General features: G+C 50.8%; 2 protein-coding genes across 2 annotated transcripts; one reads left to right on the forward strand and one right to left on the reverse strand.

Moving 5' to 3' along the window:
- The first annotated feature begins 456 nt into the window (after positions 1 to 456).
- LOC132472059 (tryptophan 5-hydroxylase 1-like) lies at positions 457 to 9947 on the forward strand. Its single transcript, XM_060071483.1, has 11 exons — positions 457 to 2812; positions 4168 to 4329; positions 4488 to 4671; positions 5167 to 5267; positions 5394 to 5461; positions 5620 to 5816; positions 6654 to 6789; positions 7319 to 7445; positions 7998 to 8093; positions 8530 to 8663; positions 9747 to 9947. The coding sequence occupies exons 1-11, from the start codon at positions 2717 to 2719 to the stop codon at positions 9919 to 9921; spliced, it is 1476 nt and encodes a 491-aa protein (XP_059927466.1). The 5' UTR covers positions 457 to 2716; the 3' UTR covers positions 9922 to 9947.
- Positions 9948 to 11224: 1277 nt separating this feature from the next.
- On the reverse strand, positions 11225 to 26291 carry LOC132472340 (potassium voltage-gated channel subfamily C member 1-like). Its single transcript, XM_060071922.1, has 4 exons — positions 25348 to 26291; positions 20650 to 21574; positions 18611 to 18808; positions 11225 to 12915 (listed from the first exon to the last, which is right to left on the reverse strand). Exons 1-4 carry the CDS (start codon positions 25906 to 25908, stop codon positions 12794 to 12796), a joined length of 1806 nt encoding a protein of 601 aa, XP_059927905.1. The 5' UTR covers positions 25909 to 26291; the 3' UTR covers positions 11225 to 12793.
- Between the last annotated feature and the right edge of the window lie 942 nt (positions 26292 to 27233).

Genomic DNA, 27233 nt, shown 5'->3' on the forward strand with positions numbered 1-27233 from the left:
CCTCCCTAGGTTGCAACATTGTTGCAATTCCATAGCCGAGGAGACGAGTCGACGCCCCGTGCCCACTACCTCCGTCAGTTGTCCGTTGCCCATTGACTTTGAATGGGGACGGTCGCGCAATGCATTGTGGATCCGTCCGTTGACTTGGAGCGTTCGCCACCGTCAAAAAGTTGAAAAATGTTCAACTTTTTCGGCCGCGACGGATCCGTCATCCAATCAGATCGCGTATGCAAATTTAAGCACTGTGACGCGACTCGGGCTCTGACGATACTGGAAAGCGGGAAAGCGGGTCATCTTGCCTCGCAACAAGCAGGAAGAAGCGGGAAGAACCCGGCGAAGCGATTTGATTGGCTGACGGTTGCCTCTTCAAAGACTACTCCCCCATCCGTCAGCCACGCCTTCCTACGTCCGTTGACTGACGGTGCAGTGGGCACGAGGCGTATGTATTTTTCATTGATCCAAGCACTCCAATACAAAAATTTAAAGTAACTTGTAATTTGAGTAACTTTACAACAAAGTACTTTTTTACTCTTACTCAAGTAGGTTTTCCAATTGGAATATTTACTTTTACTTGAGTATAGATTTTCAGTAGGCTACTCTACCCACCACTGTGCGTTACTATGAAATGATTGAATAAACTACAAAATCCAAACGCACCCCTGGCTCCAAACACAAACTAGTGAGGAGACCGGGGTGGATTAACAACGAGATAAGCGATTATGATTGGCTAAGGCAGAGTCATGTTTCATGGTAGCCAATCGGAGCCAGTGTTTTTTACACACAAATCAGGACACGCGCGACACACACACGCAAACGCACACGCAAAACCGATTAGATGAAGCAGCAGAAATGGCGAGTCCGGAGCAATCCGATGAAAAGTTGGCATTTACTGTAGTATCTGGCAGATGTTCCACAGCCTTTGCAACCAAGCAAATTGAAATCCAGGCCCCATCCACACTAACCAGGGTAAATGTAAAAACGCACATCCGCAATGAAAATGATCTCCGTCCACACTATCGTTTTCAGAATGTTTTGCATCCACGTTCCACACTGAAATTATTTTGATAAACAGTTGTTGTCATGGTTATAGTCGCGCGATCAGATGATATTTACAGTTGATCAGCTGGTTAATCATTTTCGACCCGGTCTTGTCCAGAAACGCCGCTCCAAATAGGCTACGGTTTGAACTGTCGTCTTTCGTTGTTTTTTTTATATGTTTGACTCAATATGAGTAATATAGAGTAATTCAGTTACTAACTCAGTTACTTTTTGGAACAAGTAGTGAGTAACTATAACTAATTACTTTTTTAAAGTAACGTTCCCAACACTGTTAATGAGCCAGGAGACATGAAGACCCAATGCTCTGGAGGTCGTAATGCAGCAAGATGAAGACGACTATATGGACGTGGAACAACTCGTACTGCTGCAAAGGATCAGCTGTGAGTGCTGGGGCGGGGGGATACAAGTTTAACACTGGATCACCACATCTGTGTGGATATACAAAGCATCTGTGGAAATGCTTGAATCTGTTCAACTTCCCAGCCCACCAAGGAGAGACGCCCCAGAACACGCCTCAGCACGGCCGGGAGAACAGGGTTCACCAGCACCAGGGTGAACTCAGGGTCGGGAGGTAGAGCAAGGTGTCCCTGAGCAAGGCACCTCATCCTAACTGCTCCTGACGAGCTGGCTGTCGCCCTGCGTTGTTGACTCAGCCATTCATGTGTGCTTGAATGGCTGAATGTTAGGCAATATTGCAAAGCGCTTTGAGTAGCCACTGGTTAGTAAAGTGCTGTATAACTGCAGTCCATTTACCATTTACCAAATGGGACTTCTGTCTCAGACCAGTGTTCACCAGCACCAGGGTGAACTCAGGTTAGTGTTGCTGCTGTCTCCAGCTGACTGCACTCAGCCTCCAGAGATGGACCTGTAGGTTTTGTAGCTTCCGACTGACCTTCCTCTCTGTTGATTCTGCAGCCTATTCTCTGGTCGTCGCTCAGCGCTCACACAATCAGGTTTCTATAAACGGCATAATGAGGGGTGAGAGAGAACAAGGGTGAGAGACGGATAGCTTTGGAGAACAGGATGTGGAAGAGTTGGGATGGGGAGGAGGGATTCGGTAGAGAAAAAAAATCCAGAATGGATAGATACCTGTCTGCACAACCATTAACCATCAGTGTGTGTGCACATGTGTGTGTGTTTGTGTGTGTGTCTGTACATGTTTGTGTGATGTGTGTGTACGTGTTTGTGTGTATGTGTGTGCATGTGTGTGTATGTGCACACTTCTTTGTGTTATTGTGTGTGTCTGCGCTTCTGTGTGTGTGTGTGTGTGTGTGTGTGTGTGTGTCAGGCCATGTGATTCTGCAGACATGATGCTAATCATGACCCTCTTCCTAATCTCCCCCTGCGTGAGGTGTATGCACCCTCCTCCTCCCCCCTCCTCCTCCTCCCTCGCCGGCTTTCTCCCCCCTCTCTCTCTCTCCCTCTCTCTCACCCTTCCCTTCCCAGGCGCTTTACTCCCTCCTCACTACACCTCCGCCCCCCCCACCTTGGACTGATAAATAGCACAGCGTGATTCGCTGCCTCGCAAACTAGACGATCAATCCAGAGCCCCACAGATCCACGCTCGGCCAGCGCTCAGACCCTCCGACGCGTGTCTCCCCTCAGTTCCTCAGCTTCCTCATCTCCAGTCTCCTTCCATCAGGTCCGTCCAGCGGCCATGTTCCCTCAGAAGCCGGAGGGGCCCCTGCCCCGGCGGGGCCGGTCCTTCGACTCGGTGAACACGGGGTACGAAGACAAGCAGATCCACAACGAGGTGAGGAGCCGGGGGGCCTCGGGGCTGGTGTTTGGTTCCTTTAGGACTCCACTCTGACCCCTGGACACGCGGGACTAAATGGAATTAGGGACAAAATGATTGAGTCATGTTCTTGGTTTATTCTCTTCTTGTTTGAAATCAGATCATGTGAGGAGTGACTTTTACTCTTTTGGAGTGGTACCCGTGGTTGAAGACTGGTGACTATAGTAGCCGGTCTGTTGTTTCATTGCACCAACCGGGCTGTGGACGTCCGTGTGTGACTCACAGGCTGAGCCACCTAAATCTGGATGAGGGTCCATCCAATAATCATTTTGCTCTGTGAAATAGGTTACCAAACACTAATCATCCCTGAAATTGATGTATTGTTATTGTGTAATAATATGCATAACAATCTTATCCCTTTGACTATGCTGATTTCTTTTTTTTTACCTAAAATGCAAGAAGGAACTGATCAAAAGATTTGGCTAATTCATTTCCATAAAAATTCCGTCCATCGATCGAACCCCTCATGGTTCACTTCAGACATCGTGTACGTCAACCGGCTGAGAACGGAATGCAGCCCAGGTGTTGTTGCTAACACCCAGGTCTAATCCCTCGTCGGCCACCGGGATTAGAGGGACACTATCATTAAAGCTGCCTCCTTCTTCAATGAGATGGCCACGCACACCTCGGTCCATGCAGGAGAGGAACCGGCCTGAGGAGGCACGCGCAGACCCTGGGGGCTGGCGGGTCAAGCACCCTGGGGCTGGCACGACCGTGGGGCTGGAAAGCCGTTCTCCAGAGGGGATTAGCGTCACGTGGTTCCACTCCTGGCCGCGGGGAGCGGAGAGCTGCATGCTTATTTTCTATTTGAATAACTTGAGGTGTATGAGGGTCTGGTCGTGTGTTAGTGACGGTGCCTCCGGGCTCAGACCACAGAGGTGATGGGTCTCGTAGCGACCCGGGTTCGATGTCACCGGTGGTCTGATGCTATTAGTAATTCCCTGTCTTCTTTGACCCACTGTCCTCCTCACAAAGACATGAAAAGATCCTACAAATATATAAAAAAAATGATACATTAAGATATTATTGTGATTGTTTTATACAATGGAAAAGGTCATCTTTGCATTTATTTTGTTCCGACAGAGTAAGAACCCGATCTTTAATTTTGTACTGAACTCTTGCCCTTAAATTTAATTTCTTTGAACAGCAGCTGAAATGTGTTTTTACAACAAGAAATGTAAACTAACAAATGTACTTTGCAAATGCTAGTTATCCCCTTGTGTGTTTTCCTTTCTTTATACGGAAACCGTGCATCTGATCTGTTTCTGACACCTTCATCCTGTGTACGGCCTAATCCCGTTCCTCTCTCCCAGATAAACAAAGTGACGTTCGGTAAAATCGAGGAAAACAAAGACAACAAGACGCGGAGCCCCTCCCCAGACTGCCCCAACAGCTCCGCCAAGGGCCGGGCGGCCATCGTGTTCTCCCTGAAGAACGAGGTCGGGGGCCTGGTGAAGGCGCTCAAACTGTTCCAAGTAATTACGCAAATGTTAAACTCATCCATTCCATCTCCTCCAACTCCATGTGACAATCCCCCGGAGTCGAGCCGTCGTCACTCATATCTGTCAGCCGCTCCGCCGTCCCCCAGCCCCAGGCCGCCGCTACATGCATGTTTTGTGTCACATCTGTGCAGGACAAACACGTCAACCTGGTCCACATCGAGTCCCGCAAATCCAAGCGCAGGAATTCAGACTTTGAGATCTTTGTGGATTGCGACAGCAACAACGAGCAGCTCAAGGAGCTGACCCACTTACTGCGGAAACACACCAACATTGTTGAGATGGACCCGCCGGACGAAAGCGCCGTGCTGGAGGAAGGTAAAAAATTATATGATTCACCCTGTTGACCACCTCAGACCGCCTGGCTCAGGGAAGGCTGATGAGCTTGAGACAAGGCCAAATCATTGTTTACGATAAATGCCTTAATATCTCCAAACACAGTGATCACCGTGGTAATGCACACTGAACTACACACTGTGATACACACTGGACTACACACTGCGAAACACACTGTGAGGCACACCTCAATACACACTGGAATCAACACTGTGATACATACTGTCATACCCACTACAATGCACACTGTGATACACACTGTACTAAACAATGTAGTACACACTGTAATACACACTTCTACCCACTGTGATAGGCATTATGATATGCACTACAATACACACTGCAATACACACTAATACACACAGCGATACGCACACTGACACGCACTGAGATATGCTCTACAATACACACTACTACACATAGTGATACACACTACAATACACACCGTTCTAAACACTGTGCTACACCCGGTTTCAGAAACAGAGGACATCCCCTGGTTCCCCCAGAAGATCTCCGATCTGGATCTGTGTGCCAACCGGGTGCTGATGTACGGATCCGAGCTGGATGCAGACCACCCGGTACGTACCTCCACGTGGAGGGGCTCGGAGGGTAGCTCCACCATCTACACCCTTCCTTACCCCTAATACCTACCCTGCCTCATTATAATTAACAAGTGACTGACTTTTGGGATTTTTCTTTCACAGGGTTTCAAAGACAATCTGTATCGTCAGCGACGGAAATTTTTCGCTGATCTGGCCATGTGCTACAAACAGTAAGTAGCTAACCTTCAGCTGGCATCAGTGGGAAATGTGCAATATATGAAATAACTTGTTGATATCAGGATACACGTGACCATGTAGCACTCTACTATCATATTCCTTCTTCCCACCAAAGTCCTGTTTAATTTGAACACTCGTGTTCCCGTTCCAGCGGAGAACCGATCCCGCGCATCGAGTTCACGGAGGAGGAGGTGCGGACGTGGGGGGTGGTGTTCAGGGAGCTCAACAAACTGTACCCCAGCCACGCCTGCAGAGAGTACCTGAATAACCTCCCCCTGCTGACCAAGTACTGCAACTACAGGGAGGACAACATCCCCCAGCTGGAGGACATCTCCCGCTTCCTCAAGGGTACGACTGGGAAGGTCCTACCGATAAATAGACAGGCCAGACCTGGGTTTAGGGTAGAGCACAAGGATTTAGACTAGTTTTCATAAACCTATAAATACATATACAACATATATATATGTATATATACATATATACATATATATATGTGTTGGGTACATTTATTTTTAAGTTTAATATGCAAAATTGTGACTGCTATTGCAAAATAGAAACATAAACGTACATTGACGTACAACAGATTAAGAAAAAGTGGTTCCTGTTCTCTATGGATGTGAGAATATATTGCGTGTGTTGATGCCGGCCCCTGTGTGTGCGCTGTGTGTGTTACTGTTGGCGTGTGCGTGTCTCTATGTGACGCGTGTTGACGTGTGTGTGCTGTGTGTTTACGCGAATGCATCTGTGTGTGTTTACATGAATGTGTCTGTGTGTTTACGTGGGTATGTCTGTGTGTTTACATGCGTGTGTCTGAGTGTGTTTAGGTGTGTGCGTCTGAGTGGGCCGTGATGCCTGCCCCTGTGTGTGTGCTGCGTGTGTTGAGTTCAATGTATGCGCTGTGTGCGTCTGTGTGTTGACGTGTGTGCGTCTGTGTTGACCTTTCTGCGCTGTGTGTTGACGCGTGTGCGCTGTGTGTGTTGACGCGTGCGTCTGTGTTGACGCGTGCGTCTGTGTTGACTCGTATGTGTCCATGTTGACGTGTGCGTCTGTCTGTGTTGATGTGTGTGCGTCAGTGTTTAAGCGTGCGCATCTGTATGTGTTGACGCGTGTGTCTGTGTTTAAGGGTGTGGATCTGTGTTAGTATGTGCGCTGTGTTGACGTGTGTGTCCGTGTCCCGTGCCCCAGAGCGCTCGGGGTTCACCATCCGGCCGGTGGCGGGGTACCTCTCCCCCAGGGACTTCCTGGCCGGCCTGGCCTTCAGGGTCTTCCACTGCACCCAGTACGTCCGGCACAGCGTGGACCCCCTGTACACCCCGGAGCCGTGAGTAACCACACACACGGGGAGGACACACACACACACAGATATACACCAAACTAAACTGTAACAAGGTCAGAGAGCGCACGGAGGCCACAGTTCGTCTTCCCTCACTGGGAGCGTCTTTATTTGGAAGCGTAGCAAAACAAAACAGAGACTTGAAACTAAAATTGAAATTAACGTCCAGGAGAGTCCTCGCGTTCTGCGATCCGCGACCTGCGATCTTTGGTGGGGAACGCGTTGGATCTCTCTCTCTCTCTGCTCCCTGGTCTCTCCCTACTAACCACAAAGCAGGCACATAAATACAAACACTCCCTGAGTGCTGACACCTGCTCAGGTTCACACAGATACCAATTTCAAGTTTTGAATATATGATATATGATCCCTTGTGTGTGTGGGCATGTGTGGGTGCATGTGCGCGTGCGTGTGTTTGCGTGTGCGTGTGTGTGTGTGTGTGACTGTGTGTGTTTGTCTGTGTGTTTGTGTGCGTTTGTGTGTGTTTTTGTGTGTGTGCCGTGTGTGTGTCTGCCCACAGAGACACGTGCCATGAGCTGCTGGGCCACGTCCCCCTGCTGGCCGAGCCGAGCTTCGCCCAGTTCTCCCAGGAAATCGGACTGGCCTCACTGGGGGCCTCCGACGAGGCTGTGCAGAAACTGGCCACGGTGCGGACCCCCCACTGATGACATCACTCACTGTCCACACTGTCCTCAACACTGTCCCCTCATTGGTCACTTTCCACTGTCTTCACTGCACACATCTTCTGAGCACTCTCCACTTATTGGTCACTGTACACTCATGGTTCACTCTACACTGTCTTCACTGCTCACTATCCTAAACACTTTACACTTTGTTCACTGCACACTCAGTCTAAAGTGTACACTATGCCCGAATGACTAACTTTACACAGTTTATACGCTAGACTCTTTACACTGTAGTTATCGTCAAGTGTGCACTTATTTTACACTGTACACTCTTTCTACACTGTACACTCTTTCTACACTGTACACTCTTTCTACACTGTACACTCTTTCTACACTGTACACTCGAATAAAATGTATACTCTAATAAACTGTACACTGCACACTTTAATGAACTGTTCTTGACGGCTAAGGAGCCTGGGATGAAACCTTGTGCTAAATGACCTGCGACCAAACCCACGCCTCCTCCTCGGTCACTAACTTATGTCCTGTGCCCCCCTCCTCCCTCTCCTGCAGTGTTACTTCTTCACGGTGGAGTTCGGTCTCTGTAAACAGGAAGGCAGGCTGAGGGCGTACGGCGCCGGCCTGCTGTCCTCCATCAGCGAGCTGAAGGTGAGCCGCCTGAGACTCAGACCAGAGAGCACCGCCTAAACCAGTGAACAGACTGGGCTCACAGAGCACCAGTGAACAGACTGAGCGTACAGAGCATCGCACACAGCAGTGAACAGAAGGGCGTCTGCTGCCCTCTAAAGGTTGACGAGGGCCTCAGGATAAAACAAAGGCAGCTGAAGCTAATGTGCAGTTGAGGCTGAGTTTGGTACATTATGATTAAGCATCTGTATTGTTTAACTCCCCATCATTATAATACAATAATGGAGAAAGAAACAAATATATACTAATTATTATAAGCCACTGAAAAAGGGTAAATGAACAACTTTTCATTTCAATATATAAATATACGACTGAGCACACATTTATAATAATACAATAATATAATGAGTGTGTAATGGATGTTAACTGGTCGGGGTGGACTCTGTTTCTGCCTCAGCATGCGCTCTCTGAAAACGCTCACATCCTGACCTTCGACCCCGCGGTGACCTGCAACCAGGAGTGCATCATCACCACCTTCCAAGACGTATACTTTGTGTCCGAGAGCTTTGAGGAGGCCAAGGCGAAGATGAGGTGAGCAGCGTGCCTTCCAGATGGTGGTGACACCACGACACCCTGAAGAACTCAGAATGACCTTCACCTCACTGTCCTAGTGAAGCTCATGTGAGGTAGACCCAGGAGAGTCCGTAGCCTGCTACTCCTACCAAGGACTTTAGTTTCATCCAATCAGAAGGGGATCAGGGTTAAGATCAACCAATCAAAAGGAGATCTGGGTTTAGAACAACCAATCAGAAGAAGATCAGTGTTTTGTTCAACCAATCAAAAGGAAAACAGTGTTTTGATCCCATTAGATCTCAACCAGCACCCGATGAAGATCCGGTTTGATCCAAACACGCCGTCTGGTTTCCAATATACTAGATCTTGTGTCAGAAAGACTTGAATAACGTCTCTCCCATATGGTCCCATGTCTGGCACTTAATGTACGCACTTATTGTGTGTTGTAAATCTTTGCACATAAAATAGTACTTGGCATTGTGTATCATCTTATCCTAGCTGTCTGTGTTGTATACAGGGAATGGGTTAACCTAATGATTGTTAAAGGCACCCAGTGCAACTTTATGTAAACATTCAATGAAAAATAAACATTCAATTTCTAGTCTTTTTTACACGTAGTAAGTTTCAAAACTTAAACTCCATACCATTACATATCGACATTCAAGGAGCAAAGACGAGACGTCGTTGTGTGGTGAGAACTGATAGAAAATCGTAAACAACAACAATCGCCGGTGGGGAGAAGCCATTTTTCCATTGACTGGAAGCCTGCTTTATTTATTGTAGGTTACAAAAAATAAAGAAAATGGCGGCATTGTTGTTGTTATCGATTTTGTATCAGTTCTCACCACACAACGACGTCTCATCTTTGCTGCTTAAATGTCGGTATGTAATGGTATGGAGTTATTGAAACTTACTACGTGTAAAAAAGACTAGAAATTGAATGTTTATTTTTAAGCCTCGAAAGTTGCACTGGGTGCCTTTAAAGCTTAGCACTTGGTTGATATATGATCCCTTACACTTATTGTAAGTATCTTTGGATAAAAGCGTGTGCTAAACGCCCTATATGTAATTGTTAATGTAAATGTTAATGTGTCTCCTTAGGGAGTTTGCCAAGACGATCCGGCGGCCATTCACGGTGCGCTACAACCCGTACACGCAGAGCGTGGACGTGCTGAAGGACACCAGCAGCATCACCTCCGTGGTGGAGGACCTCCGGCACGAGCTGGACATCGTGGGCGACGCCCTGAACCGCCTCTCAGTGCACCACGGGGTCTGAGGGGGGCGGGGTCAGGGGGCGGGGTCTGAGGAGGGGCGGGGTCAGGGGGCGGGGTCTGAGGAGGGGTGGGGTTAATGGGTCATGGGGGTGGGGTGCATCATGGGCGTGGTCATGGAGGTAGGGGGCGGGTCATGTCGGTGGGGGGTTCAGGAGGTGGGTGTGGGCGGGGTCATGGGGCTGGGGGGCGTGTCCTGGTGGCTGGTGTAAGATAAGTGTTGTGATTGTCGTTGTACCGATGAACGTGTTGGATGAGAAGATGATGAGAATATAAACACAACAGCTTGATGCTGGTGTCCCTTTTGATTTTAGAGCTTCAGTTTGTTGAGCATCAGAAGGTAGTTATGGTAACTGGGCTTCATAGAGTAGCTTCTGTAATGTGTCTTTGTCTATCATCTGTATCTTAGCATGTACTGTTCTACAGATCTACAAAGTTTAAGCCAACGTGAAACCACATTTTGCAGTTGTAATGCTGTTGTAGAAGCTTGTTGCTTTATTCATCCTTCCTGTCTATTAAACTATTCCAAAGCAGCTGTTCTCCAACATCATGACCTGTAATGTCCATAACGTAAGGTCCATCTTACTTTATTTTACCCTAATTTAATCATTAATCCTATACTCCTCCAAGCAGACCATTTTAGCAGAATCCAGTCCATTCATAAGAGTTTTAAATACCTCTGAGTTGATGAAAATAAATAAATAAATGCATAAGTAAATAAATAAATACATATATACAAATTATCTATAAATGCATATATATAAAGTCCAAAATATATATAAATACAAATAATTAAATAGGCAAGTAACTTAATAATAATAAATAAATAGATAATAAATAAATGAGGTGCTGGCTAGTGGGTCCTCTGAATCGTGCGTCCTTGGCTCGGTGTGTAGTCATGGTAACCTGACCAAACTAGGTGGCTGCTTCACCAACTCTTAGTGATAAAAACTTTCTTTCATGCCTCCTTTCTTACCTCTTCCCTCTTTTCTTTACTCCCTCTGTCTCCCTTCGCATCTCTCTCTTTCTCTTTCTCTCTCTCTTTCCCTCTCTCTCTCCCTCTCTCTCACATACACACGCCTAGGACAGGACTGGCATCATGATCCTAAATGCCAGCATCCTAGTGAAACCTTTTGTCCTCAGCATTAGACCTGACACTACTGTTGGCCGGGACATTTTCTCCTCAAGTGTCTGCTAGGAGAGAGAGGGTCCAGCGAGTTGAACAAACACACCTCACCTTCACAATCCACAAGGATTTAGGAGGTAACACTGATCCTTAGGGGGTCACAGAATAGAGGACAACGTGTATAAACAACAATATAGATGCATACTTTATTTTTCATTTCAATTGTTAATTTCAATTTCAATTGTAAAACTACAACACACAAAATAAATGAGACACAATTGCCTCAGCAATCATAACCAGACATGCGTCCGTGATTCTTTTGTTTCAACAGATGTGATCGGGCTTCTTCAGGGAAAATACAATTAAACTCGAAATTATAATTTAAGAGCAAAGCGGAGATTAGTATCGCTAGATAGATAGATATAAATATTGATAGAAAGGAAGATGGATAGATTTTTAGATCGATGGAAAGATAGATAGGTAGATCGACAGAAAGATAGATCGATAAAGAGCTAAAAAAAGCAAACCTGCCCTTACCAGGAATACCAAATGTTAATTCATGAAAATATGAATCCATATTAAATAGGTCATATAAAAACCTTGTTTGTGGTGATATTGCTGTTAGCCCTAGACTCCTCCGTGGGCATCTCGCCTCTGGCTCCAATGTGAAGTGTTCTCAGTCAGATCAAGCAGTAATGCAATTCAAGAACACTCAAACACTCACTTAAAGCTAACTCATGAATCATACCTTGCATAGACACATCACCTGACATCATGCACAAGAGAGAGGAGAGTCCACCCTGACCATCTCAAGGACTGCCTGATCTGGTCAGAGCAGCTTCTCCTCGTGGGTAAAGATTGAATATGGCACAACGTACTCGCTAAACAGCTGGTCCTTCAGTCCTACGTCTAGTGGGGGACATAGGACACTTACAAAACAAACACAGAGGTGACATTCTTCCAATAAAATGTAAATATTACATTTTGTGTAAAGTATAAATGTACATAATTTATAAATAACCATGCTAATAGAGGAAAGTCTATCGACGCATACATTGTGATAGTTTCAAAAAGACCCCATGCTACCCTGAAACCGACCAATCACAGCGCTCCTCCCCCAGGCCCCTATATCCCCTTGTTTTAGAAGAACTAGCCAACGGCGCGCCGGCTGCGTTCCACAGGAGGTACTGGAGGGCCGGCTCCATGCCAACAGACAGGATGGAACATCACACTCGGCCTCTCACAACGAGGACAGACACAGCGTCCGGGCAGAGATGGAGCTTGAGGGTTGATTGTGTACACACATACACGTACATGCACACGCATACACACACATTAACCCATAGACACCCACACACAGACACAAACACACCCATGCAAACAGAAATCGCACACAAACAAAGGCACTCACACACACAAACAGAATTCCATCTGCACCCCCACATACACACCTCCATGTGTCCGGCTGTTACACACTAGTGTGAGCAACACGGTCCAGGCCAGCAGTAACACTCTGTCAGTCATTGCTTATATCTTTTACCGATGCTTGAATATCATCCATATTATGTATTGTAAATCCCTGTTTGTCCATATTCATATTTCATTTTTGTTCGGCGCGCGGCCTCTTGGCCCGTTATGCAAATGAGTTTTAGATGGCACACAGCGACGGACACACACACACGGGGAGAGACCCACAGGGGGGGGCTCCTACGGGGTCCGTTGCCCCCCCCCAGACTTACTTCATGCCCCCACTACGGCGCTTTGGGAGGGGGGGAGGGCAGGGTGTGGCCGCGACAGAGGGTGGTGGGCACGCCCTGGTTCATCACACACACAGACTGCTTCTCCCGTTTGGTCCGCCCCCGCCGCTTAGAGCCTGGGGGAGGAGAGGAGGAGAGGAGGAGAGGAGGAGAGGAGGAGAGGTGGAGAGGAGAAGGGAGGCGGGGAGGACAGGAGGAGAGGGGAAGAGAGGACGGGGGGAAGAGAGGAGGAGAGGAGGGCGAGAGGAGGAGAGGAGATGGGGAGAGGGGGAGGAGGAGAGGGGGAGAAGAGGAGAGGAGGGGAGGAGAGGGGGAGAGGAGGGGAGGAGAGGGGGAGAGGAGGAGAGGAGGAGAGGATGCGGGGAGAGGGGAGGAGAGGATGCGGGGAGAGGGGAGGAGAGGAGGGGAGGAGAGGAGGAGAGGAGAGGAGGAGAGGATGAGGAGGGAGGGGGAGGAGGAGAGGGGGAGGGGGGGAGGAGAGGAGGGGAGGAGAGGAGGGGAGGAGAGGGGGAGAGGAGGAGAGGAGGAGAGGATGCGGGGAGAGGGGAGGAGAGGAGGGGAGGAGAGGAGGAGAGGAAGAGAGGATGAGGGGAGAGGGGGAGGAGGAGAGGGGGAGAGAGGGGGAGGAGAGGAGGAGAGGAGGGGAGGAGAGGAGGGGAGGAGAGGAGGAGAGGAGGGGAGGAGAGGAGGAGAGGGGGAGGAGGAGAGGGGAGAGGGGGAGAGGGGGAGAGGAGAAGAGGGGAGAGAAGGAGAGGAGGAGAGGAGAGGTCAGCCCTCAGCGAGAGATGGGACCTGAGCCACAACACGCTGGGTATATGATGATATATGATCTGACTGATCTTACTTCATGGTCAAACAGAACTAGAGTTACAAATAGTAAACATATAGTACACAACATAGTATCTCTGACCGAGATAAAGCATGGAGCTGAGGTTGGCATGTGAATGTGTGTGAGGGTGTTTGAGTGTCCTCTGAAACGTGTCCAATGTGCAGAACTACAGATGTTGCTCCTGATTGTTCTCCGCCTCCATCTCAGGTTGTTGTGGGGGAACTTCTACCGTATATCAAGCCTGCGAACGTGAAGGTGTCTGACAGAGGTCCTACGGGTTGGGGGGTGAGGTGTGGGGGTGGAGGTGGTGGCGAGTGCCAAACATCTTACGGAGAATGCTCTGGCAAAGCATGCATGAACCTGTGTTTCCCTCGGTGGAATGAGTCAGTAAATATCATCATCATCATCATCATCATCATCATCATCGGCCCATGCTGCAGATGCATTCCGCCATGCAGCCCTGGTCGGTCGCCGGGATCCTGCTACGACCTTTCACCTCAGAGCCAAAGGTCAAAGGTCATCTCACAGGTTGCTAAGAAACAAAGAAGCTCAACAGAGGGAGAAGGAGGGGCATTCAAGTTGCATGATTCTTTCGTTAAATTAACAAAAAGAAGCAGAAATCCTACTTTCGTACGAACAGTTTATTTCATGCATATTTTAGGACGGTCTTTGGTCTTATTTGTTTTCTTTCAGTTCCACGTTGCATATCAATGTGCATGTGTTGGATTTCCAATACTGTGAGAGCTTCAGATCTTTAGCTTTTCAGTTCAGAGCACATCGTGGTGGCTCTTTGCGTTATGAGGTGCTCGTGGTTTGTGAATATCTTTGGGTAAAAAAAATTATAATTACAAAAATACAAAGATTATACAAAATATATATTGTATAATCATTTACATTGACATTGGAAGCATGGATAAAAGTGATACCATAAATAAATGATAAATAAATAAGAAAATCTGTGAATCAATTAAACAATATTGGTTCATCTTCATACCATGGCAGTAACAACAATGTTATTGTCTCATGAAAAACTAAAACAAACAAGAGAGACTAAATTAAAAGACATTGCACTAATTGTCCAACGCATGATTGCTGATCAAAATGACAATGTATAAAACCAAATAATTAAATTAAAGTAAACAAAGATCGAATCAAACAACAAACAATAAAAATATTAAATTCATTCAATATTCAATATTGATCTTTAACACCATATCATCAGATAGCTACATGGATTGTGTGCAAAGAAGGAGGATTCACATAGAGAAAAGCAATGGTCGTACCGATCGTAACAGCATTAGTGCCATGGTGAAGGGGACAACATAAGCTAGATACCAGCAGAACCCGCGCCTGCGGCTGCGAAGTAACACACTCAACACTAACACTGAAACCAGTTCAGCGCTCCCTCATAGACCTTCTGAATGGGAGCTCCACCTTCCAACCTCTGACCCGTCTTCCTCCTGTACTGACTCGACGGAGCCTGCTCACACGGTCGTGTTCTCAAGAGACATTCACAGAACATCTGGACCGGAGGAACCATCAAGGAACCCTAAACACCCTGTTGTTGACGCTCCAATGTGGGAGGAGTCTATGGAGGAGGGCGGGCTGCGTCTATCCTCGCTTCAGGTACGAGAGAGCAGGAGAAGGACTTGGCCCAGTCGTGACTTCAGGTCACACGCAGAACTTCAGTCGGTATGTATTTAAATCAGACAGCGTCGAAATCCCAAGCATCTGGGAAAGGGTGGGGACAGAGATCACGGCTGCATCAACCACGCCCGTCACATTCTCAGGATAGGAGAGGAGAGATGGAGAGAGAGAGAGAGAGAGAGAGAGAGAGAGAGAGAGAGAGAGAGAGAGAGAGAGAGAGAGAGAGAGAGAGAGAGAGACAGGGAGCTGGTAAGTGCGAAGAATTGAAGGACAACAGAGTGAAGAGACAAAGAGCAAGGAAGAGAAAGACGGACAAAGGCGCCCAGACTTGAGAGCTTCCCTCTATTGGAGAATGACTTCTCACACAAAGAGAACATGTCCTTGTCCTGGTTTGATGGGGTCAGGGGGAAACTCTGACACTAACACATACTTACAAATGAGTCCCAAGAAAAGACCCCCCCCCCCCCCCCCCCCCGGCCATTAAAGGGGTGCAGGGCTATTGTTCAGAGGGGAAGGTTCAAGGGGCGGAGCTCTGAGAAGGAAACCGCAGAGCAGGAGAAACCAAGGACGGACAGACGGGCCGGACAGACGGAGAGACAGAGAGAGAGAGAGAGACAGAGAGACAGACGGGTCGGACAGATGGAGGGACAGACAGAGAGACAGAGAGAGACAGACAGAGAGAGGGAGACAGACGGGCTAGCGGGACACGGCTCGGGGGACAAAGCAAGACAGAAGTGACGACAACATAGCGTCACGCGACTCGTCCCAGAGATAACTCGGCCCCAACAGACAGAAAACGCTGAGGCAACAACAAAAGCGCTGAAAGAGCTTTAGGGAGACTTCCCAAGCAGAAACAGGAAGTACCAATGTGCCAGACAGGAAGTGGTGAAGGTGAAGCTGCGGGGGGGTCAGCGCTCTAAAAGGACAGCAGAGTCCATGAATGAGGAACTTGTAGACATTCCAGCCAACAGAATCCTGACGGCGTCCATGTGGTTTAACAACAGGAACACAAACAGAAGTAATCGTGTGGTTTTACTGGAGTCAAAGTTTCGGAGTATTTAAGTTGTAGGTTGCAATTGTTATCCCACTTGTCATGTTTATTTTTTTCCCACAATGCATCGTGAATGCACTGACTTGCTTGTGGAACCACCAGTGTGTAGCACCATTTGTGGTATTTCACCCTTAGAATCTAGATGATGCTGTGTCTGAAGTTTGGTCAAATATTTGACCATCTTGCACTGGGCTGGTCTATTGGCAGCTGGAGAAGGCTCAGAGGAGGCTCGGAGGAGGCCTACAAGAGGCCTTTCTCTCCATCCATCTTTGTCTCCGATATCTTTATAGCACATTTCTGTCTGAGAGTGTGTGTGTGTGTGTGTGTGTGTGTGTGTATGTGTGTGTGTGTGTGTGTGTGTGTGTGTGTGTGTGTGTGTGTGTGTGTGTGTGTGTGTGTGTGTGTGTGTGTGTGTGTGTGTGTGTGTGTGTGTGTTTGCTATGTGGCTGATGAGGTGTTAGTACTAGAAATGAAATGAAATGCAATATGCAAGCAGCAGGTAAGACAATCAGCTCGTTTTAAATGTCTGCATTGCACGGCGTCGATAGCACCACAGGGACTTCTGGTGGGTCTCACTGTACCGGCCCTGAGAGGGAACGGCAAGGCAAAGGTGGAAAGCCCAGGAGCCCCCCCCCCCCCCCCCCCCCCCCCCCCCAAACCAATTAACTGGGCCTTCAGCCTCGACCCCTCTGAATCCACTGACTCACATCACCCAGGGGAACAGTGAATGAGTGAAATCTGCTGTCTGTAGATAATAAAACGGAAGGCCCCCTGATCCTAGGTCAGAGCCGAGCTCAGGGTCGCTCGGTCCACCAGGGCTGCAGGTGCTACATCGGTCCTGCAGGGGAGACCCTTCCTAGCTGGGGGGCTGAAGGCTTCCCTGGAGAAGCGACCCGGGCTATCCTGGCTTAGCCTCCCAGTACGCTATGCTAACGCTAACTCTTCTTCAGAGAGAGGGGAGATGTGAGGCTTATTGTTGCCTTAATCTGATTGGTTAACACATAAAAAGCAAAGCTGAATGTGAACAGCTAGGATCCGGAGTACAGAAGCACTTCAGAGCTTCCGATTGGGTTAGCTGCCCTGAGACTTCTCTTGGGTCAGTTGACACCGTCTAGACTGCTAGAGGTCACCTGCGACCGTCTGATTGGTCGACCAGCATCACATGAAGGACTTGGCTTGGACCAACCAGACGATCTGCAGCAGAGGATAGCAGCTGGGAGGGGCCTAGGAGCTCAAGACCCTCTGAGCCTAGACCCAGGACCACAGCCCCGGGGGAGAGGGGGGAGGGAGTGAGGGGGAGAGGGGGAGGAGGACATGGAGAGGAACAGAAAGACCACGGGCCGACGGGAGTGAGGGGAAAATAACAACCACTAAGAAACAACAGAAAGAAGGCAAAGTTAGGCTGCCTGTCTGTAGACAACCAGTGATGGAGAGGGGGGCACGGGGGCTAGGGGGGAGTTTGGGGGGAGGAAGGAGTCAGTGGAGGTGATGGAAACTAGAGTGACAGGAATAGAGATTATAAAATGCATTGGAAATAAAACCGATGAATAAGACGGTGAGTAAAGGCCTTAAACTAAACAAGTGTCAAAAAAAGATCAACTGGATTCAATCTGCGTTTTAAATCCTAAAATTAATTGCTGATATGTGAACAGCATCTCCCTGAGAGCTGACCACTGCCTGTGGTCAGTCTGCCTATCTGTCGGTCTGTCTGTCTGTCTGTCTGTCTGTCTGTCTGTCTGTCTGTCTGTCTGTCTGTCTGTCTGTCTGTCTGTCTGTCTGTCTGCCTGCCTGTCTGTCTGCCTGCCTGCCTGCCTGCCTGCCTGCCTGCCTGCCTGCCTGTCTGTCTGTCTGTCTGTCTGTCTGTCTGCCTGCCTGCCTGCCCGCCCGCCCGCCCGCCCGCCCGCCCGCCCGTCAGTCCGTCCGTCCGTCCGTCCGTCCGTCTGTCTGTCTGTCTGTCTGTCTGTCTGTCTGTCTGTCTGCCTGTACGTAACTAAGAACTGTCCTGCTCTTCTCCTCCTGGTGTCCAGCCTTCAAGATGAATGAAAACAGGTGGTTTAGTCACAAAGACATGAGGCCTAACGGAGTGGACCTGAACCCTGGCCGGGTCCAGGCCGGGTCCAGGCCGGGTCCAGGCCCGGTCAGACGAGGTCAGACCGGATGCAGACCGTGTCGGGACCGGGTCCATCCTAACTTCCCTCACGAATGATAGCTAGCCTCCGTCTGACGGGTTAAGCAGAGCGAGCGGCGGCCTGTGTGCGGGGGCCTCGTGCACGCGGGGGTCTACCTCTCTTTGCCCTGCCCCCAGAGGAGGCGGGACTAGCCGGTAGCAGCAGGAAGCAGGGGTGGTCGGCGTGTTCCTGGGCGGGGCTGAAGACGGCGCCCTCCTCCGTGGACATGGCCTGGTCGATGTCGGGGCAGTCCTCGTGGGCCAGGGCCGCCTTCGACGTCTCCCCGTTCAGCTTCAGGTACGGAGTGGGGACCACTGGAGAGGGGTCACACCGACAGAGGGGTCAAGGGTCACACCGACAGAGGGGGCGCATCGACAGAGGGGTCACGGGTCACAACAACAGAGGGGTCACACCGACAGAGGGGTCACACCGACGGAGGGGGCACATCGACAGAGGGGTCAAGGGTCACACCGACAGAGGGGTGACACCGACAGAGGGGTCACACTGACAGAGGGGTCACACTGACAGAGGGGTCACGGGTCACAACAACAGAGGGGCACACCGACAGAGGGGTCACGGGTCACAACAACAGAGGGGTCACACCGACAGAGGGGGCACATCGACAGAGGGGTCAAGGGTCACACCGACAGAGGGGTCACACCGACAGAGGGGTCACACCGACAGAGGGGGCGCATCGACAGAGGGGTCAAGGGTCACACCGACAGAGGGGTCACACCGACAGAGGGGTCACACTGACAGAGGGGTCACACTGACAGAGGGGTCAAGGGTCACAGCGACAGAGGGGTCACACTGACAGAGGGGTCACACTAACAGAGGGGTCACGGGTCACAACAACAGAGGGGTCACACCGACAGAGGGGTCACGGGTCACAACAACAGAGGGGTCACACCGACAGAGGGGGCACATCGACAGAGGGGTCAAGGGTCACACCGACAGAGGGGTCACACCGACAGAGGGGTCACACTGACAGAGGGGTCAAGGGTCACAGCGACAGAGGGGTCACACTGACAGAGGGGTCACACTGACAGAGGGGTCACAGCGACAGAGGGGTCACAGCGACAGAGGGGTCACACTGACAGAGGGGTCACACTGACAGAGGGGTCACACCGACAGAGGGGTCACACCGACAGAGGGGTCACACCGACAGAGGGGTCACACCGACAGAGGGGTCACACCGACAGAGGGGTCACACCGACAGAGGGGTCACACCGACGGAGGGGTCTGGCCAGGAGATCACTTTCACATTGTTCTTAGATTACCATCACAATATGACACATGCATATTACTATAATATATCTTGGATATTTTTAGCCTAAAATATGGATCTGTGTTTCTTTAAGAGAGACGGGGAGCTGAGCAGTGGTGAGCAGTACCATGCATATTGTAAATCCCTGAGACAGCCCTGTGTGTGTGTGTGTGTGTGTGTGTGTGTGTGTGTGTGTGTGTGTGTGTGTGTGTGTGTGTGTGTGTGTGTGTGTGTGTGTGTGTGTGTGTGTGTGTGTGTGTGTGTGTGTGTGCGAATATTAGTGTAGGCATGTGTGCATGTACACTACACACATGTAATTCCCCTGCACATTCCCTGTGCTGGTGAAATCTATGGGGAGCACTCGGTTAATGGTCGTTACACAACCAGCGTCACGTTCTCCGGCTCCCTGCAGCCTGCAGTCTGTTTGGGCTGAAGGTACAGGAACCACAACGCTAGTTCATAGACCACTGCAGCTGCGTGCTACGGGCTACGCGCAACGTGCTACGCGCTAAGTGCTACGCGCTACGTGCGGCTGCCAGTGCCGCAGGATGATAAATAACAAATGGTGGCACGGCGGGACCACCCCCTGAGGTGACCGTCCGTTACCGCGGCGACAGAGGACCAAAGCGCCGGTTGTTTCACCGCCAGAACAGCCTGCTGCCGCACCTTGGCCGGTCAGGATTCTGCCCTGTGTTGCTAAGACACCGTAGCCATGACAACAGGAGGCACAGGAGTGAGGATGATAAAACCAGCGCGGGCACAATGCCTCGGTGCCACCATTGAAGGAGACCTGGTTTCAGTGCAAACACACCAGGGACGCCCACCATGTACACACATCCAATGAACTGACTATTCATGTGTTCATCACATCTCCGTCCAGAGACCCACCTGGCGTGGGGATGTCGGGGGGGTCCGCCTCCAGGGGCCCGGCCAGCTCGCTGCGCAGGCTGCCGTGGGGCGAGGTCCGGCCCGAGTGGCAGTAGTCGGGGGAGCCGGGCTGGAGGGCCCGCGGGATGTGTTTGTTCTTCCTCTTGGGCAGCTTCTGCTTGGCCATGGCCAGCGAGTAGTACATCCCGAAGTTGTTGACGATGACGGGCACGGGCATGGCGATGGTGAGCACCCCGGCCAGCGCGCACAGAGCCCCCACCAGCATGCCCGACCAGGTCTGGGGGTACATGTCCCCGTAGCCCAGCGTGGTCATGGTGACCACTGCCCACCAGAAGCCGATGGGGATGTTCTTGAAGTGTGATTCGGGGGCGTCGGGGTCATTGGGGTCGGTGCCCAGGCGCTCGGCGTAGTAGATCATGGTGGCGAAGATCAGCACGCCCAGCGCCATGAAGATGATGAGCAGCAGGAACTCGTTGGTGCTGGCGTGCAGTGTGTGGCCGAGCACGCGCAGCCCCACAAAGTGGCGCGTTAGCTTGAAGATGCGCAGGATGCGGACGAAGCGCACCACACGCAGGAAGCTCAGCACGTCCTTGGCGGCCTTGGAGGACAGGCCGCTCAGGGCCAGCTCCAGGTAGAAGGGCAGGATGGCCACGAAGTCGATGATGTTCAGCGTGTTCCGGATGAAGTCCAGCTTGCTGGGGCAGAAGAGGACTCGCATCAGGAACTCGAAGGTGAACCAGAGCACGCACACGCCCTCGATGTAGGTGAGGTACACCACCGTCTCCGGCTCCAGGGAGGTCCGCGTCACGTTGTCCACCGGGTCCACAGTGGTGACGTTGCGGACGGGGTTGAAGGCCTCGTGGGTTTCCAGGCAGAAGGTGGTGATGGAGATCAGGATGAAGAACAGAGAGGAGAGGGCAACCCTCTGGAGGAGGAGGAGGAGGAGGAGAGGGAGGAGAGGGAGGAGAGGGAGGAGGAGGAGGAGAGGGCGGAGAGGGAGGAGAGGGAGGAGGAGGGGAGGAGAGGGAGGAGAGGGAGGAGAGGGAGGAGGAGGAGAGGGAGGAGGAGGAGAGGGAGGATGAGGAGAGGAGGAGGGGAGGAGAGGGAGGAGTATGGGAGGAGGAGAACAAGGAGAATGAGAGGGAGGAGGAAGAGGAGGAGGAGGAGGAAGGGGAGGAGGAGGAGGGGGGAGAGGGAGGAGGAGAGGGAGGATGAGGAGAGGAGGAGGGGAGGAGAGGGAGGAGTATGGGAGGAGGTGAACAAGGAGAATGAGAGGGAGGAGGAAGAGGAGGAGGAAGGGGAGGAGGGGGAGAGGGAGGAGGAGAGGGAGGATGACGAGAGGAGGAGGGGAGGAGAGGGAGGAGTATGGGAGGAGGTGAACAAGGAGAATGAGGGGGAGGAGGAAGAGCAGGAGGAGGAGGAGGAGGAGACGGAGGAGAAAGGGGAGGAGGAGGAGGGGGGGAGTATGGGGTGAGGTAGGGAAGAGATAGGTAGTTAAATGTTGATCATGGTTGTTATGAGAAAACATGCACATACACATGTTAATATATATGCGGTATGTGAACCAAACGCACACACACACACACACACACACACACACACACACACACACACACACACACACACACACACACACACACACACACACACACACACACACACACTCACACACACCGTCTCCTTGTTATTCTATCCATCACGTCCACGTAGGTCTCATAAATATGCACATTGTGCACAAAGCTGTGGTTTTCTCCACTGGATGTCTTCAGCTCCCCTTCAATATGTAAATGTAAAGACTAGTGCTTCACAAAAGATAACATTAGTTAAAGTTCATAGCTATCACATTATAGATATACATTTGAACAGGACGTTAGCTGAGCCAGATGAGTGAAGCTCTGTGAGGCTACGCTACCTCTGGCTGCTCTGTAGCCACCGAGGAGCTTTCCTCCAGGGACGTGTTTCACAACATCCTTTAATCAATGTGGGCTGGACCGGGCCTACCATCCTCTCAGCCCACACACACACACACACACACACACACACACACACACACACACACACACACACACACACACACACACACACACACACACACACACACACACACACACACACACACACACACACACACACACACACACACACACACACACACACACATGCTGGATCAGGTCGTACCATCCTCTCAGCCCCCACAAACACACACACACACACACACACACACACACACACACACACACACACACACACACACACACACACACACACACACACACACACACACACACACACATGCTGGATCAGGTCGTACCATCCTCTCAGCCCCCACAAACACACACACACACACACACACACACACACACACACACACACACACACACACACACACACACACACACACACACACACATGCTGGATCAGGTCGTACCATCCTCTCAGCCCCCACACAAACACACAAACACACACAGACCAACACACACACACACACACACACACACATACATGCCGGATCAGGTCCTACCATCCTCTCAGCACACACACACACACGCACGCATAAACACACGCATACTGAGTCGAGTCGTACCATCCTCTCAGCATGTCAGGAGGAGGGCTTAGCATTCCTCAGGGTGTGTGTAGCGTGTCTAAGCGGTGGGTGTAGCGTGTCTTAGCGGTGCCCTCTGTATGTGTGTAGCGTGTCTTAGCGTGTCTTAGAGGTGCCCTCTGTATGTGTGTAGCGTGTCTTAGCGTGTCTTAGCGGTGCCCTCTGTCGAGACTCACTTCAGGTGCAAACCCAGTCGATGACTCAGCAGAAAATCCTTAGATTCAGAGGAGGACTCAAAGGGACAGCATTAAGTATGGGTGGTGCTTTTGGTGGTGCTTCTGTGTCCTCTTAACCAGGGGAGGGTCTGCTGATGATGGTGTTAGATGGTTCAACAGGGGGAAAGGGGGACTTTTCAGGAGCACATTTAATGAAGGAAAGTAGCCTCCTGCTTTTGGTGTGGTTTACAGACTCGTGCTGGGCTAGCAAGTGATGAGTGGTCTGGTGATGGGTAAGGGGTTTAGTGATGGGCTGGGGGTTCAGTGATTGGCCAGGGGTTTAGTGGTGGGCTAGGGGTTTAGTGATGGGTTAGGGGTTTAGTGGTGGGCTAGGGGTTTAGTGATGGGTTAGGGGTTTAGTGATGGGCTAGGGGTTTAGTGATGGGCTAGGGGTTTGGTTAGGGCTTGGGGTTTAGTTAGGGGTAGGGGTTTAGTGATGGGTTAGGGGTTTAGTGAGGGGTTAGGGGGTTAGTGATGGGGCAGGGGTTAGTTAGGGCTAGGGGGTTAGTGATGGGCTAGGGGTTTAGTGATGGGCTAGGGGATTAGTGATGGGCTAGGGGTTTAGTGACGGGCTAGGGGATTAGTGATGGGCTAGGGGTTTAGTGACGGGCTAGGGGATTAGTGATGGGCTAGGGGTTTAGTGATGGGCTAGGGGTTTAGAGATGGGCTAGGGGTTTAGTGATGGGCTAGGTGATGGTGATGATGGATCATTGATCCCAGCCTAGTCCCAGACCAGGAACCATGTGTTCGAGGGTCTTGGGTTCAGTGATGTCTGGCCTGGGGTTTAATGAAGTACTGTTGAAGAGTATCACATCGCTATAGAGCAGTTAGAGGGAGTTCAGAGGGAGTCCGAGTGTAGAAGTCATCTGGGTGAGATCGGCCGTCCGTAGAACCACAGCACGTCCTTCCTTCTATTCAGATCCGGCTCACTTTAATGTTCTGGGCTGACCATCGGCATTACTAATGGATGGAGTTCACACGCACCCACATGCACACGTGTGCGTGTGTGTGTGTGTATTTGTGTGTGTGTGCGTGTGAAAGGTATGTCTGAGAGTGTGTGGAGGTTTGGTTAAGTACTACAACATAGAACTGAGTCATTAAATATTTACAACCTGGAAGTTTAAATTAGTAATTGTGTGTGTGTGTGCATGTCGGACACAGATAACTTGAGTGGACAAAAAGCATAGCCCATGTATGAGAGAGAGAGAGAGAGAGAGAGAGAGAGAGAGAGAGAGAGAGAGAGAGAGAGAGAGAGAGAGGGGGGGGAGAGAGAGAGAGAGAGAGAGAGAGAGAGAGAGAGAGAGAGAGAGAGAGAGAGAGAGAGAGAGAGAGAGAGAGAGAGAGAGAGACACACACACAAACACACACACACACACACACACACACACACACACACACACACACACACACACACACACACACACACACACACACACCGGGTTCAGGGGCTTGGATGAGAGTCTGGGTGCAGCAGACCAGACTAAGGAACATGGAGGAGGAGAGCGGAGCCCGGTGTCTTTAAGGAGAGCATCGTCTGCTGCAGGGGAGGAGCAGCCTGGAGCTCCTGCAGCAGGTAGAGGAGCTCTGCTCCAGGCCCTCACACACTTAATGAGTATTAAGTTTCACCCATGAGCTATGGGGGTTGGTGCATGCAATCTCCCCATGCATGCAGCACACACACACACACACACACACACACACACACACACACACACACACACACACACACACACACACACACAGGCGCACACACGCGCACACGCATGCATAAACACACACACACACACACACACACACACACACACACACACACACACACACACACACACACACACACACACACACACACACACACACACACACACACACACATGAACTCACCTTTGCATATTTAGACGAGTAAGGGTCCTCAAAAAGTGCCCACATCCGCTTCTGCCAGTGTCCCCACGTCTCCCCCTTCCCGGCGGGGGAGCCCCCCAGTGCAAGCCTCTTGGCTTTCTCCAGGTCGTCCTCCCCCCCCTCCGGCGCCCCGTCTCCCTCCTCGTCCTCCGGCCCGGGCCCCCCGCCGAAGCTGTCCAGCGCCTCCTCAGCCTCGCGGTGCTGGCGGTAGGTCATCCAGCAGCACGGCTCCACGTCCGTCTCGTCGATGCCCCAGAATGCCAGCTCGTCCTCATACAGCGGCCCGCACACATCGGCCGGGCAGTGCAGCCTCCCGGTGCGGTAGTAGTTGAGGATATGCGCAAAGACGCCCGGGTGGCGGTCGAAGAAGAACTCGCGGGACTCGGCATCGTAGTCGAAGTGTTCCGGGGCGTCGGGCTCGGCCAGCAAGGCCAGCCGGGTGCCGGGCAGGGTGCGGAGGGTGTTGCGGTACGTCTGGTGGCAGAATCCTCCAACGTTGATCACGACCCGCTCCTTCGCGTTCTCGTAGCCATGGGGAGCCATCGTGGGTCCGCGCGCATGACTTGGTGCACCTGCGAGTCTTTCAGGTGATCCCGTCCGGCGCGAGGAGGTCGGCCAGCGGGCTGTCAGTCACATACACACGCGTGCCCGAACTGACAACATTAACCGAGGAAGAGGAGGAGGAGGAGGAGGAGGAGGAGGGGGGGAAGGAGAAGGAGGAAGGGCGCGCCGGGTTTCTTTATCCAATAGTCTTCTCACGTCAGTCTCCAAGTCTTCGCGGGATTTTCGGATGCAAGCGTCAGTCCTGTTATATGCCAGCTCGTTAATACATGTTACTAAGAGACACAGCCCGACTCCGTGTGTTATTCTATGCTCCTTCACTTGCAACAAAGCTTCGGTGCCTCGCGACTGACGTCTCTTGGAGGGGGGGGGGGGGGGGGGGGCGCTACCTGTGCTGCCTCATCGCTGCAGGTGTCCAGACGCGGCCGTGTTGACTGGAAAGAAAGCGCGAGGCAAACGAACCCCTACACCCCCCGCTCCACCCCCCCCCCCCCCCCCTCCTCATTGTGAAAAAGCCCTCTCTGATTTTAGAATGAGTTGTTGATAGTGAGACGCGACTCTATACAAACACACACACACACACACACACACACACACACACACACACACACACACACACACACACACACACACACACACACACACACACACACACACACACACACACACACACACACACACACACACACACACACACACACACTCATTTTGTATCGTTGAATCCAACGGTAGATAGATGTTAGGCTATATAAACCACGACATATAAAAATCGAGACATAAACATCGACAAAAACAAAAACAACTTTCCATCCGTGATGCTGAGGTAATGGTCATTCTTTATTTATTGATTCCTAATTTCTAATTTTTCACTAATTCATTGACTGATCCCCTGAATTGAATGTGTGCACATTTGAGCGGTTGCCCAAATGTGTTAACAACATTAGAACCTTTACAGAACCTCTGATCAACAGCCTCTTCTCTCGGACATTGTGTCAGCTTACCGACTGCAGGGAGGAGCGAACCACATCTAATTTCTTTACATTTTCTCTGCTCTGTATGTTTGTATGACTGGACGCACGCACGCACGCACGCACGCACGCACGCACGCACGCACGCACCCACACACACACACACACACACACACACACACACACACACACACACACACACACACACACACACACACACACACACACACACACACACACAGTATTTTGCTCCACTCCTGTAAACATTCTTTATAAGAGAATAAACACATGACCAGTCAGCCTCCGTGGTGTTTATGTCTTTTCAACAGCATCTCTATG

Source organism: Gadus macrocephalus, chromosome 14 (assembly GCF_031168955.1).
Source record: "Gadus macrocephalus chromosome 14, ASM3116895v1".
Taxonomy (NCBI): Eukaryota; Metazoa; Chordata; class Actinopteri; order Gadiformes; family Gadidae; genus Gadus; species Gadus macrocephalus.